This window comes from Chlamydotis macqueenii, chromosome 1 (genome assembly GCF_036417535.1).
Source record: "Chlamydotis macqueenii isolate bChlMac1 chromosome 1, bChlMac1.mat, whole genome shotgun sequence".
NCBI classification, from domain to species: Eukaryota; Metazoa; Chordata; class Aves; order Otidiformes; family Otididae; genus Chlamydotis; species Chlamydotis macqueenii.
In genome coordinates this window covers 152699679-152716381 of record NC_141556.1, presented here as the reverse complement: position 1 = coordinate 152716381, position 16703 = coordinate 152699679, and the positions used below count along the sequence as shown (strand labels likewise).

General features: G+C 39.4%; 1 protein-coding gene across 1 annotated transcript in view; it reads right to left on the bottom strand.

Moving 5' to 3' along the window:
• Positions 1–7685: 7685 nt before the first annotated feature.
• Positions 7686–16703, bottom strand: part of ANKRD10 (ankyrin repeat domain 10) — a 38243-nt gene continuing 29225 nt past the window's right edge. The window contains exons 4-6 of the mRNA XM_086770502.1: positions 15760–15995; positions 12277–12372; positions 7686–9359 (exon numbers count right to left, since the gene is read on the bottom strand). Coding sequence (XP_086626628.1) covers positions 8893–9359; positions 12277–12372; positions 15760–15995 — 799 coding nt within the window. The 3' untranslated portion in view covers positions 7686–8892. The remainder of the gene's footprint in view (positions 9360–12276; positions 12373–15759; positions 15996–16703) is intronic.

Genomic DNA, 16703 nt, shown 5'->3' with positions numbered 1-16703 from the left:
GTTTGAGAGCATGTGCATAAACTGGTGTCAAGCATTGTCCTGGAATGCCATTAAATTAAATGCCACTTCTTGGAGCATTTATCTTCATTCAAGAATAGTTTTGTTTTATGCGTATTTCAGCCTCTGCAATTTTTAAGTGCTTTTCCTGTCAGAACAAGGGTGATGATATAATATGTCTGAACTTATTCAGTGCCTGGATAAATTGCTCGAATTCAGTATAAATGAATTTTATAGTCCATTTTGCGTCCAGCATCTGAATTTACACAGCTTGGGAGCACATCTATACTGAAATCCTTCAACGCTTTGCACAGTAAAGTCTCTACAGGAGACAGAAGGACAGCTATAGGACTGCTCACTTTCTTCACAGTAATTTAAAAACTCACTAACAATAATAAAATCGTTGGTGCCATTTGTGGCAAAGAGGTTATTACCTGGTTCTCAGGCTGAGTATTTTCATCACCTCATTCTGCTGCTTGGCCTGCGTTCCTCTTCTGATTCCTGAAATCTCTGGATTTCTCATCACTGGATCTGATCTCCTGTCATCAGTGGATTTTTTTCTGTATCTTTCTATACCGGAAAAGCTCTGGCGAGTCCTTGAGAACCGTCTCAAAGAGCCGCCCATAACGAGAATGCTCCTTTTGCCTTACTGCGTGGCTTGTTTGTTGGTTGTTTTCTGAACTTCTTTCAGGATGAGGCAATCATGTCCGTGTTTGCTCTCTTTAGTCTCACGCTACCCAGCTGTCCTGTGCAAGAGGTCGCCTGTGCGTATCTCAGTTCTTCCGCTCCGCGCACTGAGTCCTAGGGATGATCTTATTCTCCCGTCTTTGGGTTCGGCAGGATTATTCCCTCAGCTGGTCTGCCTTTTACTATCGAGGCCATGGCAGGCTTAACCTCAGGCAGAGTACCAAAGACCTAATAAACAGGGCTTATTATTTTGGCCTTGGTGCCACGCTAACCTGGTTACAGAGCTTCCAGCTGGCACGTGCCTGGCTGGGGGCTGCGCAATGCTGATCTGAGCAGCATTTCAACACCTCGAGGGACACAGAGCTGATGTGCCCACCAAGACCACATAGTTCCCAGCAAACGAGGCACAGCACCTGGGACTGGCAGGGGTTGCTGGTCCCAGAGCGGAGAGGGGTCTGCCAAGGGCAATGGTCATTCTGCCACTGCCCCTTTCCTTGCATATGATACTGAACAGCACAGGATGTGACCTCTTGTTTAAAATTAGTTCAAAATTAGTCTTTCAGAGCAAAACTCATGGTGCACAGTGGCTTCCAGGAGCTTTTCTTAGCTCCTTGGTCTCTGCACATATCATGGTGGTGCCCCAGCTGCAGATCACAGCGAGCAGTGCCCAGGTGCCCATCAGCTCCCCTTGGCCCTCGCTGTCCTTGGGAAAACAGCGCCGGTGTGCAGGCTGGACCAGAGCCACAACGTGCTCCAGCAAGTCCTCCGCTAAGAGACCGGGAAACCAGGACCACCAGTCAAAACAGGGAACACGTGTTGAGCATGAAGTGAAAAGACCGACTCCAACTTGAAGCAATGCTGTGGTAGCTATTTTGTAGATGTGAGTATACAAAATTATGTGCAGCTGTTGAAGCAATGTAAGAAGCTCAAGCAGGGCATGCTGCACACATAAATGTGCACGGAGGTCGCCTGTCCTGCCCTTCAGCTGTAGCAGTCTCTAGTAGACCTGTTTGAGATACCATTTTTGGTAGATCATCATTATTAGGTTCCCTTAGCTCACGTCCCCAAGGCTGCCTTCCAGCCAGGGTAACAAGATTTGGTTTGTTCCCAAACTTGTAAGTTCTGAAAAAATTTAGCAGATAAAGCCCTTCATCAATGACAACACAAACTCCTCTGCCCAGTTGCTCCTGCAGACCACCTGGCAGGCCTCGCATACCGACTGCACCCTCCCAATAGGCAGGCGTTGCCTGCATTAGGAAACGACAGCTTTGCAGGCCCCTTGGAAATATCAAGGTGGGTAACGGCACTGTCGATCAGATCCCTGTTGCTTTTCATATCTGCGTGGATGATGGCAGTGCTTTAGCTCCAATATAGTGGTTGGAGTATTTCTGTAAATACTTGTAAAACTGCCATCCACCAGAGGCCACAGGACAATGACCTTTGTTGATGGACACAGCACTGCTCATGTACACCACCAAAGAACTCTTATGTATCCAAAGAAGCGACAATCCCCTCCACCCACCTGGCAATTTCTTCACACAACTGTTGTACTCAGTTACTGTCAGCAATGCCAAACTGTATCTGAAGGATTATGCTCCAAGATGAAAACTGAGAATCTATCTGGCCAATGGTGACAGTTTCTACTATGGCAGCGCCCAACCCAACCCATCAGCTAATGCAAGACTTCCCTGATTTAACAAGACCAGAATTTCAGCTGAAAATGTAGCTGTGAAACATTAATTATAAATACAGTTGAATAAATAAACCTCTAGGTATTTTAACAGCTATGCTATACATAAAAAAATCCTAGAATTTACAGAATTTCCTGGTAGGATATCTTATTGTCAGGAACTACCATTTAAGTAAGTGCCTCTCTGCATCATGCATACACATTTTACTTGGTTCTTCTTACGTTGTGTACCTACCTGATTTTTATAATTTGTCTTTTTGGTACTGATTCTTATAAAATATGCTATATCATACAATGTGTAAAGTATAAAATAGAATAAACTGAGATTCCAAGCTATGCGGTAATGTTATTGAGACTTGATCCAACTTGCAACACCTTTTAGAAACAGCAAGAATAAAATAAAAGCAAACAAACCCCAGCTTCTTCTGCCCCAAACGCATGGTTTTGGTGAGATCGAGCTGCCAGCTAGCACCAACAAACAATGCTTGACCTTTTGGTAACATCAAGAGAAGAGCTCTACTAATACATGGTATTTCCTCTGTAGTAAGATTACATCCAGCCTTTGCAGGAAGAGAAACTCAGAGTAACTTATTTTTTCTTCTTTAACTCACAATTCTAGCCCGGCAAGAAGAAAAATAATTAATATTACGCAGCTTGGTGTTTTGTTCAGCTCTAGGCATTCAGCTCTGTTCCTTGTGGAACGCTGCTGAGATTTGCCATCAAGCCAGGGGACTCGACTTCAGCGTCAAACGTCAAACGTGTGTCTCTCCTGCTTGCACTTCAGCTGGCTGAGGGTAATTCCTACCGATTTGGAACTGGTTATCAAGTCCTGTATGTGCAGCTGAGTCACACAGAAACAAAGAAATATTACTCATTAAAACTTGTTGTGCTTTTTAGAGGGAGAGAGGATGCCTGATTTCTATTCTTGTACCACAAGTAACATTCATTATGCTTTTCAGGAGGTGCTATTTTTTGAAAACATACAATTTTGAGTGTGGCAAAGCTTTTAATTTGGATACTCCAAGTGTAGGGTACTGTTACGAACTAGTGTGGTGTATTAAAAAAAAAAATATTACAGGCAGATATAAACTAAACCCTCTGCATTAACCCAGAGTTCTTTTGATCCTTGCCTGTAAACAGCCAGTCACCACTTTGAGACAGGAAACTCTGGGAACGGAAGGAGAGGTGTGAAATATCTGGGAGTCATTAAGCAATGTAGCAGAAATGTAGTTACCAGTTTCCAGGAATAGTAAACCCTGCTTACACAAGACTATTTTTTTTTTCCCCTTTTCTTGGTTCAGCTGAGTCTCAATGATTTCCTGCCCCGTGGACCTGTGTCTCCCGGGCCAGCGGCAGCAGTGAGGTGGGGATGCTGCCAGGGTGCCCCTTCCCCTCCCTGTCACAGCAGGATCACTGGAGCTCTCAGTGCTGCCCAGAACACAGGAAGCTTCCCCTGCCCTTCCTCTCTTTTCAGTCCTGTAGGAAATTTGCAACACTACATCATCCCCAGCTCACCTGCCCCCAAACCAAGGTGTCTAGGACTTCCCCCCTGGAGCATCAAGAAATTCATTTTAGCTGGAGCTTTACATGAAGCCATACTTGAGAGTCAGAGGCAAATAACAAGGATATTAATTTATCAGAATGCCAGAGAAGCGGTTATTTTTGTTTTGTTTTGGGTTTTTTTGTTTTGGGTTTTTTTGGTTTTTGTTCTTTTTTTTTTTTTTCATGCAGTATGTTACTGATAAAAGCTTGTACCGTAGGTTGGTTCTAGCATACGGGACAGCAAGGATTCCTTTTTCATTCTAAGTTTGTTTTGTGCTCAGGATTTTTGATGTGTTGTGAGGCAGCTCTTTTGGATGTCTTACTTTTGCAATCTGAATGGCTGAAGCTCCATAGTGATTTATAACTTCTCTCTAAAGTTGGGGTTCAATTTCAGACTGTAGAAGGATGACGATTTGTTAAAGAATTTTAGTAAAATAGACTTACAGAGAGCCTTTTGCTAGCTTCCGGCATGTGAGTGTGAACAAGGGTCAGGATTTGATCACAGTCAGGTGCAAGACCGTTGTGGTTCAACACAGCAGGCAGCTGAACACCACACAGCCGTTCGCTCATCCCCCCACCCAGTGGGATGGGGGACCGAATCGGAAAAAAAACCGTAAAATTTGTGGGTTGAGACAAGAGCAGTTAAAAAAATTAAATAAGATATAATAATAATAGTAATACCAATGAAAAGGGAAAATAACAAGAAGAGAGAGATATAAAACCCAAGAACTACAAGTGATGAAAATGTAAAACAATTGCTCACCACCCACTGACTGATGCCCAGCCTGACCCTGAGCAGCAGCCGCTGCCCCCCCGGCCAGCTCCCCCCAGTTTATATGCTGAGCACGATGCCCTGTGATACGGAATATCCCTTTGGCCAGTTTGGGTCAGCTGTCCTGGCTGTGCCCCCTCCCAGCTTCTTGTGCCCCTCCAGCCTCCTCGCCAGCAGGGCATGAGAAGTCCTTGACTTAGTATAAGCACTGCTTAGCAACAACTAAAACATCTGCGTGTTATCAGCACTGTTCTCATATTCAATTCAAAACACAGCACTTCACCAGCTTCTAAGAAGAAAATTAACTCTACCTCAGCCGAAACCAGGACAAAGACCAACGTTCAGAAAAGTTCACAGGGCCTGAAAGCATTTGCAATGGGTCTGGAAGCTGAGTAGCATCTCATCTTAATCTAATCCATATCTCAAATATAATATATATCTCAACTGTTAGAGGTTTAGGCTAATATTTTATCTGGAATCAGGGGATCAATTTTAAAAAATATTAAAAACTATAACCATGTATGAATTGTGTAACACTTTCCTGAAAGAACTTTCTAACTTTCTTCTTTTCCCTCCTCCAACATTGCCAAACTTCAACTACTTGGTCAGAGATATATTCCATATCAAAATACTGCCTGAATCTGTACTTATTTATATCTCTGCCAAAATTTGCAGATGGTTTTGAAAAACAATATAGGAGAGAAGCTACATTTGAGGGGAATTAGTGCAAAAACATCTACATAAGCCAAAAATAATTCAATTGAAAATTCAGATAAAATTGAATCTCAACCAAAGAGATAATGAGGAGAAAGATGAGAGTAATTGGTTAGTGTATTCCATGTGAAGTTCATGGTAGTGCTAGCAAGTTAAAGCTAGGCAGATGGAGAGTAAACCTTAGTGTCAGAGAACCATTCCCAGAACCCGGATAACGGTTAAGACAAAGCATCACCTAAAACATCGGGTTGATAAAAACCTTGAAAATTCTAGACTCGGACAAAAGGACCGAGTACTAACAGTCCTACAACATCATTGCCCTTGCTAAACTACAACAACAACAACAAAACTTGTGAGAGATTAACTCCAAGTGTTTTAAAAACAGCAAGATTTTCAGAAATTGCAGAGCACAGCGTAATCAAAACGGCTGAGCGCTGCTGTCTGCTAGCAGAATCCGAAACTTCATAACACAGGCCTGAAGAGGGCTTGTGAGCCCCAGCAGGCTTCTTAAACGACATCAGCTGGTCTAACACAGCAAAAGCAGGGAAGTCCTCCGTGTTTCAGTAGCAAGATATTTAAAAACATTGCCTCTGTGTCATCGGTAGTTACATATGGAAGGACACAGCTCCACCTGGTAGAATTCACTCCGCGCCTGACAAGGCAAGTTCTTCCCCCAGTAACTCAGCAGCTTGCCCCCCAGAAGTGCAGCTGCATCTGTTAGCTTCGTTACTCTGACAGTTTTATTGCTCACATGTATCTGAAATGACAAGACAAATTGAAAATTAGGAAATTCCAATTAAATGTAACTTTTTCCCTCCCCCTGAGGGTGGTGTGGGTTCATAACGACACGCATACACTTGGGTATGTATCCACCAACCTCAACCATGCTGCGATTCCGTGACTCCCTATTTCACAGTCTATGGAAGATTCACGGAATAATTTAAAAATAAGACTGTAAATGGCCTTTGCTGTAAGTACACGTATTGTCTCAAAAAGCACCTGTAAAAAGGCAGTCTCAGAATTCTTACAAAATCATTATTTAATGCTTCAAGAATCAGACATCTCAGCTCCTGGCTGAGGCATACTCTGTCACGGACTTCTATCTTTTGCAACATCAGCAGTAAAAGAAGCTACCCAGCAAACCCAAGCAGCACGTCTGTATCATATGGCCTTCACTGGTCTTGTACATTTAATTATAATTTAATACTTAGCTCCCGTGGGGCCTGACAACAGACACAGACCTCGAAATCATGAGGCTGAACACAGATGCGTAGAAGTACTTTTTAAAAATAAAGCAGTAAGTTCTTTCTTTGAATTTGAAATACAGTGTCTTCCAAGGTATTTTTAGGTGAAAAGATGTGAAAAGCAAGTGAATAAAACCTGAATGTACATTTTTTTAAAATCGTGCCTTATGAACACAGCATAGATCTTGTCATGCTAAAATTATGTACCTAAAATTTTACCACCAGAACAGACACATGCAAAATTAGTTGCTACCCAAAGAAAATCCTTTAGGGATCAGTTTATAGCTATGTACGTAAAACAGCAGTGCTTATTACAATTACGAGCTGCTTTGATTTATTTGAAGAAGCGCAAGAAAGCGTATGCAGCGAGCTCTGCAAATACTAAAAAGATCCCCAAACCAAATGCTACAACAACTTTAGCATAATGGCAAGGGCACACATGCCTTGGGGCGCTGCGTCAGCAAATTAAATCTTCTAAGAACAGGGCCTGGATGCTGTTGTTTGAGCGCAAGCAAGCGGTTACATGCGTGCCAGGAACAGCTTGTCTCGAGTGAGATTCAGCTTTCATTAACGGTCTTGTTTGTCTCCAGAACGCACTGAGGAGTTTTGCTGGTCTGGCCAACAATTTGCAAAAGGACCAGTGAGTTTTCAGTTCTGCTCTAAATTTGAATACGCTGTGTCTTGTATGTAGACAGGGAACCACATGAAGTCTATTTAAAACCCTGACTTCTCTGTAGTCCATAGCATTTTGCCTAGAAACGTTCAGAGGAGCCTACAACTCTCATGAAAATCAGACAGCCAGTATCTTAACCAGTTTTGCAGTTCAAGGCTGCTACAACCTTCATACACAGAATATCCAGTATGTTTTTCTGTAATCCAATCAAGGACTGATTACCGCGCTGTTCCCATTTGCTTCCATGTACTGACGAAATAAAGAAATTCCACAGTTGTGCTGAGAAAGATTATGGAGAAATATGATTTTAAAACTATTAAAGACTTGCTCAAATTGCCAATAAAATAATAATGTCTAATCAAAATATTCAGATACAATGTAGTATGTTTATTTTTTTTAAAATCCAATTTGCAAAGGTCCCTTTTTAAACAAAACAAGAACAAAAAAATCAACACAATTCAGAGGGCTTATCTCATTTACCATATTCTTCCCCACTCTTCACTTATCATAACACAAAGCAGCAACTTATATTATTAGTGCTCATATAGTGCACTTATATGAATTTTGATTTGTGTATTAAGCTTTAAATACAATGTATTTTCTGTGAGCCTAGCCCAAAGAGTACACAACATTACATTTTCAAAGCATATGTTAAAAAAAAAGGACAATAAATGTATATCCAAGACAGTCAAACTCAAATATTTTGACTTGGCAAATTCTCTAACAAGTAACAGCAATTTTAAACTGCGTACAAAGCAGAACAGTGCCAACATGCCTCTGGTCTGTGAGCTATGGTAAAATATCAAGCGCACATATAAAGGAGAGAAGCCAAAGAAAACCACCACAAATTCAGAGCTAACCTGAGGCACACCCAACTGCGACTGAACAACGGCAGCCTACTTCCCCACCCTATAATGCAAAAAGCCCAGCAACAATGAAAAGCACTTCTACGCTACAGAAAGTGAAACAGTAACCTCTTCCAATTTTGTCTCTGCATTTTTAAACAGCTTGCTCAAAAAATCTGAAGATGAACATCTAATTATACCAAACAAATGTACAAACTATAAGGTCAGAGAAGCTCCAGAAGATTGCCACTTTCAACCTTGCATAGTGATAGCTGGCATTGATATTGCTACCATAGCTTCAGCAGAAGATACGGAAAAGAAAAATCTTTACTTCTAAGTGATGCACATACGTAACATTTTCTTCACAAAATTCAGTTAAACATTGTTTTAATAAAAGGGAAAACAGCTCTAAAAAGGGAAAGATAGTGTTCACAAGCTTAGAAATAAAAAAATTACAAAACCAGAACATTCCATAATAAAAAACCAAAAATAATAAACATTCCATCATAACAGCACCTATTTTATCACTAAATAAGCCCCATACATGCAACAAACTACAACTATTGTATAAGGCTGTCAAATTAAAGGTTTACTTTTCATATAAACAAAGTGTAAAAATAGCAGTAAGTTGCAATCTTCAAATGTAATGCTATTTAATGCGAGGACCTTGTCCCCTCAGATTCATTTGGTAGCAATTTCAATATGCGTTTCATAGAAAGGTCATTCGTCTAGGAACCGTGATACAAATACATTGTGCCTAGGACAGTATTGTCGTATCTCTGTTCAACCTTGACGGAATTGGAATGCTCCACAACACTACTGAGCTCGGGGATGCTTTCAGCAGTATCCCCAAACCCATGATAGTGTCCATAGTGCAAAGTATCTCCAGGGTCTTCCACCCACGAGGGCCGGTTAGAAACACAGCTACTTGGGCTCCCATTCAGGTGTAGAGATCCACACATATCAGTGGAATTATTCATGGCTTTTTCTGGTTCCTCGGTGCCGTTACTGGTATGAATGCGATGCCTACTGGGAGAAGTTATTCCAGGAATTATTCCGTTAGATGTTAACATTAAACACTCCTCACGCCTGGCATCCATCCCACTGAGCTGTTGTGCGGCGGTGAAATCCAAATGCCCATTGATGGCACATCCATTTGTCAGTGCATTCAATATGGAGCTACTGCTATTCATATCTGCATTAAGAAATACACCTGTCACCAACAATTACGAATAAATCGAAATGCATCAAAATGTCTCCACTATACTCCACTTATTTAAAAAAAAAAGTTTCCATACACAGCTTTGAAAATAAATCTACCCTTTATTTATAGCAACATAGGCAGTTCAAAGCAATGAGAGCTGACCAGTAAGCCTGTAGCATGGATTATGATGTTGAAAATACAACTATTTATCTACATTCAATGTGTAAATATGCCTATATTAATCTTTGTGAAGACAACGTGAATTTCTGATTATTTTTTTCATTTAACTGCATGAAATAAGTGTAGCAGACATCGTTCTGGACAGTGTTTTGAAAGGTGGAATAAAAGGCATCTTTCCACCTTAGTTGTAACGCTCTTTTGGGATGAAAGATGATGGGCATAACAAGAACTGAGTATCTGTGAGAGGGTGAAGGGTTGGGATTTTTATTTTTCAGCTGTAATTTATGCATGGCTCTCTTTTTTTTTCTTTTTAGTGGCAACTCTCACAGTACAGTATACACTGAAATAGGTCAAACAAAGAAATGTTATGTTCAGGTGCTAATATAAAATGTTTCAAAGTTCCTTTATTCAGAAAGTACTTCAATTTATCTAGCAGCTTGCTAGATAACATAATCGGCAGGTTTGTATTTAACGGTAAGTTTATAATAACATCTGTACAATCCACGTGCAAAATGCCATACAATAGCAACAGCAGAGTGCACAGAAGACTAAAAAAGATCAGTAGTAAGAAACAAAATTCTAAAAACGTGCATGCAAAACCCGCTGACAACTGTTTTAAAGCAATTTTTCCTTTGAATTTAGTAATTAGTACAATAGTTTTTACTTACAGAAACAGATTTTATCAGTATGTCCGAAATGTACGTTTCTGCAGTGGTACTCAAAGTACTAGTACAAAAAACGGGTGACATATTCTGCCTTAAATATGCCTACTGGTAAAGCACCTCTAAAATTTACATCTAATTGGTAAAGACCAGCAAGGCAAACGTAGAAACTACAGACCTATATGGTGACATTTAAAGATTTTACACTCAGTTAGTATCCTCAGATACATGCACATATGTTTATGTATATGTGAATGCATAAATCAATGTGCAAAACAGGATTGCATTAACTGCGTATCTCCAATTCAAGCCACTAAATCCGTTGGAAACTTCCCACATTTGTAAAACATTGGGTTCCTGTTTAAGTGACACATAGTGAGTACCACTGTTTGACAAGGAAGATTCGGAAGATTTGGTTCTCTATTAGTCCTTTGCATGGATATTATTTGAAATATGGGTTATGATACTGATACTTCACATACAGCAATACGTAATGCCAAGAAATGTGTTCCATATGTAACTCCCTGGATGTACTAACTGGAGTTTCCTATTTAGTCCCTGTATGAGTTAAAACAAGCTGTACTCACTAACCAGAAATTCTTACCGAAAGTGGAAAAAAAACCCCAAACCCATCAAGGCATCAAAACTAGTATTTCAGTGATGAAAACGCACAGAAGGAATTTAATATAGTGTTTATTAACTGAAAAGTGCAAAATTTTAACTGTTTAAAAATAAATCCTTATAGGCTGGCTTTGCCAAGTAAAATTTAATTAAAATGGCACTATTGTTAGTGAATATGCAAAAGTAGGTAATGAATAGTTCTAGTGATAATTGTAGAACATTATTATTTGTTAAAGTTAGCACCTATGGTAATGGAGTATATTTATGAAAGACAATCATTTTTTTTCCATAAATAAGAACACTTAGTACTATCACTGGAATATATCATAGTTTACTTTTAAAGTACTGATTTTTTATATATATATATATGTATATATACTTATTCCTAATATATTAAAATATCTATCAATTATCATTCCCTTTGGCAAATCTGATCTGTGGTACAAAGCATAAACATATTTATCACAGAACAAATAAAGAAATTAATTTCTGAATATAATAATGCACTATCATAGTGACTCCATGCCTTTACTTAGAAAGTGCATGGCAAAAGCTGACTGAAGACAGTTTCAATCAAAACTCTATACACATCTTGGGCTTACCAAAAGCATCTTGATTAAGCAGCCCTCAAAAACCTTAATTAATTAATTTTCACTAATACTAGTAACATTTTGACTGTTTCATGAAGATCGGTACAAAACACAAAAACTGTTTTCCCAAGTGCATTAGTTCCAAATATTAGTTTAAGACCTGTGACGTCCAGGCTATTACTTACATAAAAAATCCCACAGCAGGATCCTGCACTTAAATCACTGTGTCCAAACAAATTCTGAACATGTGCTATGTCTAGAGTATTCTTTATAGTATACACTGAACTAATTTGAATATAGTTTAGTTGTAACTTATGTTATTTTCAAACCTATATAAGCACTAGGATATGTTTCCCTACCAAGTCTTATTAGCAATTAAATCTATTTAATGGAAATTAAATGAATAATTTAAATTATTTCTGGATTTCTTTTAACCTGAAATTATAGCTACTAAAAGCAAGGCACAACACAATACAAGCCTCAGGTTAAAAGAGAAACAGCCATTGTGGATTTCTGTTTATCTGAAATAAACTACTAATAAACTTTCTCTTTCACTGTTACAATATAATGCATGACCCAGCTAATTTTAGATCCCTACTGAATCCCCAGTATAATGGATGTTACAGCAATACAATTGTTTTCAAGACTCTAGACAACAATGTGCAAAACTAAAGGACTAAGTTTTATACTTAAATTAAAAATAAAATGCATATTGATTCTTGCAACGACAAGGAGTCTGCATTGCAGAAACAGTGTATATTTCAATTTCTTTTGGTCCAACAGAAGTACTCTCCTGTTGTTTGGTGTCTTCAACCATTTGAATGTTGTTGTTAACAGGAAACTGTCCACTCCCACCTGATACAACAGCAAACTCTCTATCAACGTGCATATTGTCAGCATCGTCCTCAACTCCTCCATTCATCATTGGTACCAAGCCATCAAAGCTGTAAGCTGATAAAAAAAAAAAGTTACTTAGTCACTGGTGAAGACTTGAAAACTCATCCAACAATTTTTTTATTAAAACAAAAGCTTTTCACAAAGTAAATTCTTCACATCTGAGAGCTTCCGACATCTTTGAGATTCTAAATGCAGAATAAGTAAACACGAAGTACTTGCACATTAATTTTAACCCCTCAAAACGGAGATTTACTAGTGTACCTATCAGACCTTGCACCTACATATCAAACTATTAGTCTGATATACTAACAGATTGAATAGGGAGCAATTTAAGTTACTCATATTTACGATTTACAGCTAACGTGCCCGACAGATAAAAAGCAGTCTCTCTCTCAAACGTCTACGGTCAATCTCAATTGCTTCCTCTTTCATGACCAAGAGCCAGTTCCCAGTAGCCCATCCCCTATTCACACCAGACTGCTCCAGGGATCCCTTCAAGAGCTGCACAAAGAGCTCTCTCTTCAGAGAAAAGCTGGCAAGTGGTTAGACTGCTGTGGGAAATGCTTTAATAAGCAAGATGGGCTTGACTTCACTACCTCTTATACCTACCACCCGAGACACTGCTCTCACACCAACACACCTTTCTATATAGGCTGCACACGCTCTTACTGTGTCATGTTGTAAAGGGCTACTTTAGCAGACTCCAAGTCAGCTCTCATCACCTTGGGCACAACAGAAATTTTCGTAAACTACGTATTTTAAAAGAACCTTAAGAGTAGCTGAAGTGTTGCAGGGCCAAAGAGACCACTCAAGGCTTAAAGAAGATCAGGGACCCTTGGATCAGTGGGCTTCAAATTACCCTAAACCAGGAAAGGCATTTTTTCTAGTTACCCAGAGTGCAGAGGTACAGTTTCATGCTGGCCAATTCAAGGGCACATCTGGCAATGCCTCCATCCCTTCCTCTTCAAAGAACACCTACAAGCAGCCATGCTGAGGCCTGTGATACTGGTAGCATGCACAGCTCGGTGCAGAAGGCAACCTGCCCAGGGACATGAACCAGAGGGGATAGGATCAGGGCTGCCATGAACACATCTGTGTGACCAGCTAGCCTGGTGTGCCTCATCATTGTATTTGCACCATCCTCCACCAACCAGCCCAGGAACCAGGGTCAAATTTCTGGAACCGATCTCAGAAAAATGGACATAAAGCCCAGCTAATGCTTCTACATCAAAAGTAAAAACTAGTTGGTGTACATTCTGAAAGTGGACACTGATTTACCTTTGTTAAGTTCAGCTTCAGCTTTTGGAACTTATTTTTGTATTACATTTGAAGAGAGCAATTAGTTTGTATCATAGCATATTGTGTATCGGTGGTGCTTAATTTTGAGATGAAAGGTTTTTTTAATACTATGTGCTCGATAGCAGACACGTGTGTGTGTTCACATAAGCAAAATTACATGTACGTAACACACCCCCACTGCCCAGTTTAGCAACTGCAGGACAAAGGGCGAATCACAGGTGAAGTATTTATCTTCTTCCAACTCTACTGCTTACAGGGGCATATACGGTACCTGCTGATATGTAGGTCTTTTCAAAGCAGTAATTGCTCTAATTTGGGGTATGGCCATCAAAATCAGACTCTTCCCTGCAAATACAGGTTGCCTGCACTCTCTCTGAACATCAGGAATCTCTTGTGCAAATAGCCTTTGAAGGATAACTGACCAGTACGATTTTGGTTAGGGCAAAATCACCACAAAATTTGGTTTGTTTTGTAAAAACGCTAGCTAAGCACAAAGATGTACTGATAACTTCTCATTACTCATCTCTGTTGCCTACAAAGTGCCTGAAGAACAGTGATTCATTCTCACTCCAACAGCCTTTCTACATATTACTGATGCTGGCATCTTTGAGGGCACACACATCAGATTAGAAACTTCAGCTTCCACAGCCAGGGTGCATCTCCTAGTTACTATAAAAACCTTCAGGCAAATGCAGCAAAGCTTTTGGCTTTGTTTGCAAAGGTCTTAAGAAGTCATACTGGTAAAAATTTCAAAAATTACCTACTCTGCTTCTCTAACATTTCTGAAACTAAGAGAGACTGCTGAACATTCAGAAGGAACAGTTCTTCAAAAGATCTTTGACTTCCAGCAGCACCTCCTGTTAACAGAACATGAATGCACTGAAGACATCTTTCCCTAGCTGTGTCCCCACCTGGATACTGTGTAGGTTTTCGCATTCTATGTAGCTACTTAAGGACTTTATTCCTGAAAAGCAGTCTTGCCTTTAATTGCATAGGCACTCTACTCCACCATGAAATTATTTATAGCTTATACTAACTACATGAAGTAAAATATCCAGGTCATGATCAGCTATGGAGTACGCCACGAAGTCCACTGCTCCTAGTATAGTTGAAATGGCAGCTGGATAGCAAGTACTAAAGCAAATACTACAGACTGTTCATATTGATGTAATTTATGTCGTCCGTGTCATACTTAGTAACATTGGTTTGGTCTCATTTCCCTTCTTGTTATCTGGAATTAATCACTGTTTGAGCCCATTTTAGTTGTCTCACTGAAAGTCACATCTGTTAGCACAACGCAAACATTAACTGAAGAAAATGTCTTCAATTAAGGCCTACAAAGTCCCTTTCCTGATGCTAGAGACAGGAAAAAGAAAACAGGTTTGAGTGCAGAATGCTGCATTATTTTTAATAATAGGATGACACCAGAAAGGGGCAAGAGGATATTCTCTATCATGTTATTCACGATGTTTATAAGATGTAAAAAAAAATATTTCTTCATGTAGCCATCAAAAATTATCTTCAAGGTTGTACCATTGTATCGTTGCTGGCAGAGGAAGGAGCAGTATCCTCAATGTACAAGGCTGAACAGGAATCCTTAAGGTTCATTCTAGTCTTACATCCTCCAGTAAGGTATCAGTTCCCCTTGGAACTTGAGGTACATTAACTTAATATCAGACATAATTCCTCTCAATTTAAGAACCCTTTTTGCATTACATTTCTTTCTTTAATCTCACCTAGCAAACAGTTTTTGAATTGTAAACAAATCCTGAAGTGCAAAATTACCATTAGAACATCCAGGCATCTTTGTGAATTAACACAACATTATTTGGCTGTCCTGAAGAAGAAGAAATTGAGGAAGGAGTAGAAGCTAATTTCAGCTCCTGCAGGTATTATTCTCGGCATCATGTAACTTTAGCGCTCTCTGGAAACAGAAATTTCTGAACACACCAAGATGATGACAGGGAGAATCAGGATCTTGTGGCATGAAAAAATTGTATTAACCTGCTTCTTGTATTAGTATGTAATTGAGATATGTACATGAATTTGTCAATAACACTCAACATCCACTCTGAAAGGCTTTAAAATATTTATTTTCCTTTATCAGTATAACCCCATCCCTTTTACCTCTGGGGGTCTCACCTTCTGTTCTAGCCTTCTTTACTCCAGCAGACTCCGTATCTTCAAAGGATCTCTTTCGACTTGTCCCACTACTGAATGGATTGGGACCTGCATTCTGATGAACCCCATTTAAGGTGCCATTGCTATAGAAATGATTCAGGTGACAGTTCTGGAGGTTCAAGAGAAACTGGGCACATTCTTGGAAGCCCTGGGTATGTGCAAGGTCTGCTGCTGTCAGGCCACTGGCATTTCTCAAGCTGTACAACACAAAGAAACTGAATTACACTCATTCATCAAGCTAGCTTGCTGCTGCTGCTGCCCTTACTATCTATCTGTTGGTGATGAGAGAAAACATACACTTAGCAAATTTCCATTAAGAAATTAGTTATCAATCTTAGTTTTAAACTAACTTAACTTTGCGCACATATATCTGGCTTCTAAGCAAAATTTGGGAGACAATACACTTCTAAATAAAATCAATATACTATGTGCCTTACGAAAAACATCTTCCTATTTAAAATTCTCAAAATGCTTTATTCTTAAGTAGTCTGAAGTATCTGATCTTTACATGAACTTCAGACTAATTTAAGCTTTGAATTTTATCACCTTCTGCAGTTTACTCTGCAATCTATTGCTAGAACTTCAGCAAAAGATCAAATACTCAAAACAAACTTAACATGACTTGGAAATTGTCCATGGCATTCTGGTTTCTAAGGTAACAACAACATCACTGTTCTTCCTAACAATAAAATATATACATATATAGAAAAAGATAGATAGATAGATAAAGATGCTATACTTAGTTATGCTTTGCTTATACTTTTTTTTTCTGGTTTGTTTCTCTTTTCAAAGTGTGTGACATCATAAGTGATGGGACTTGCTTTGTTATTTGGACCAAGACTAGCATGAGAGAATGGCACTGGATTTTGAATATTCTAAGGCATCAAAGAGATTATAAATGAAAT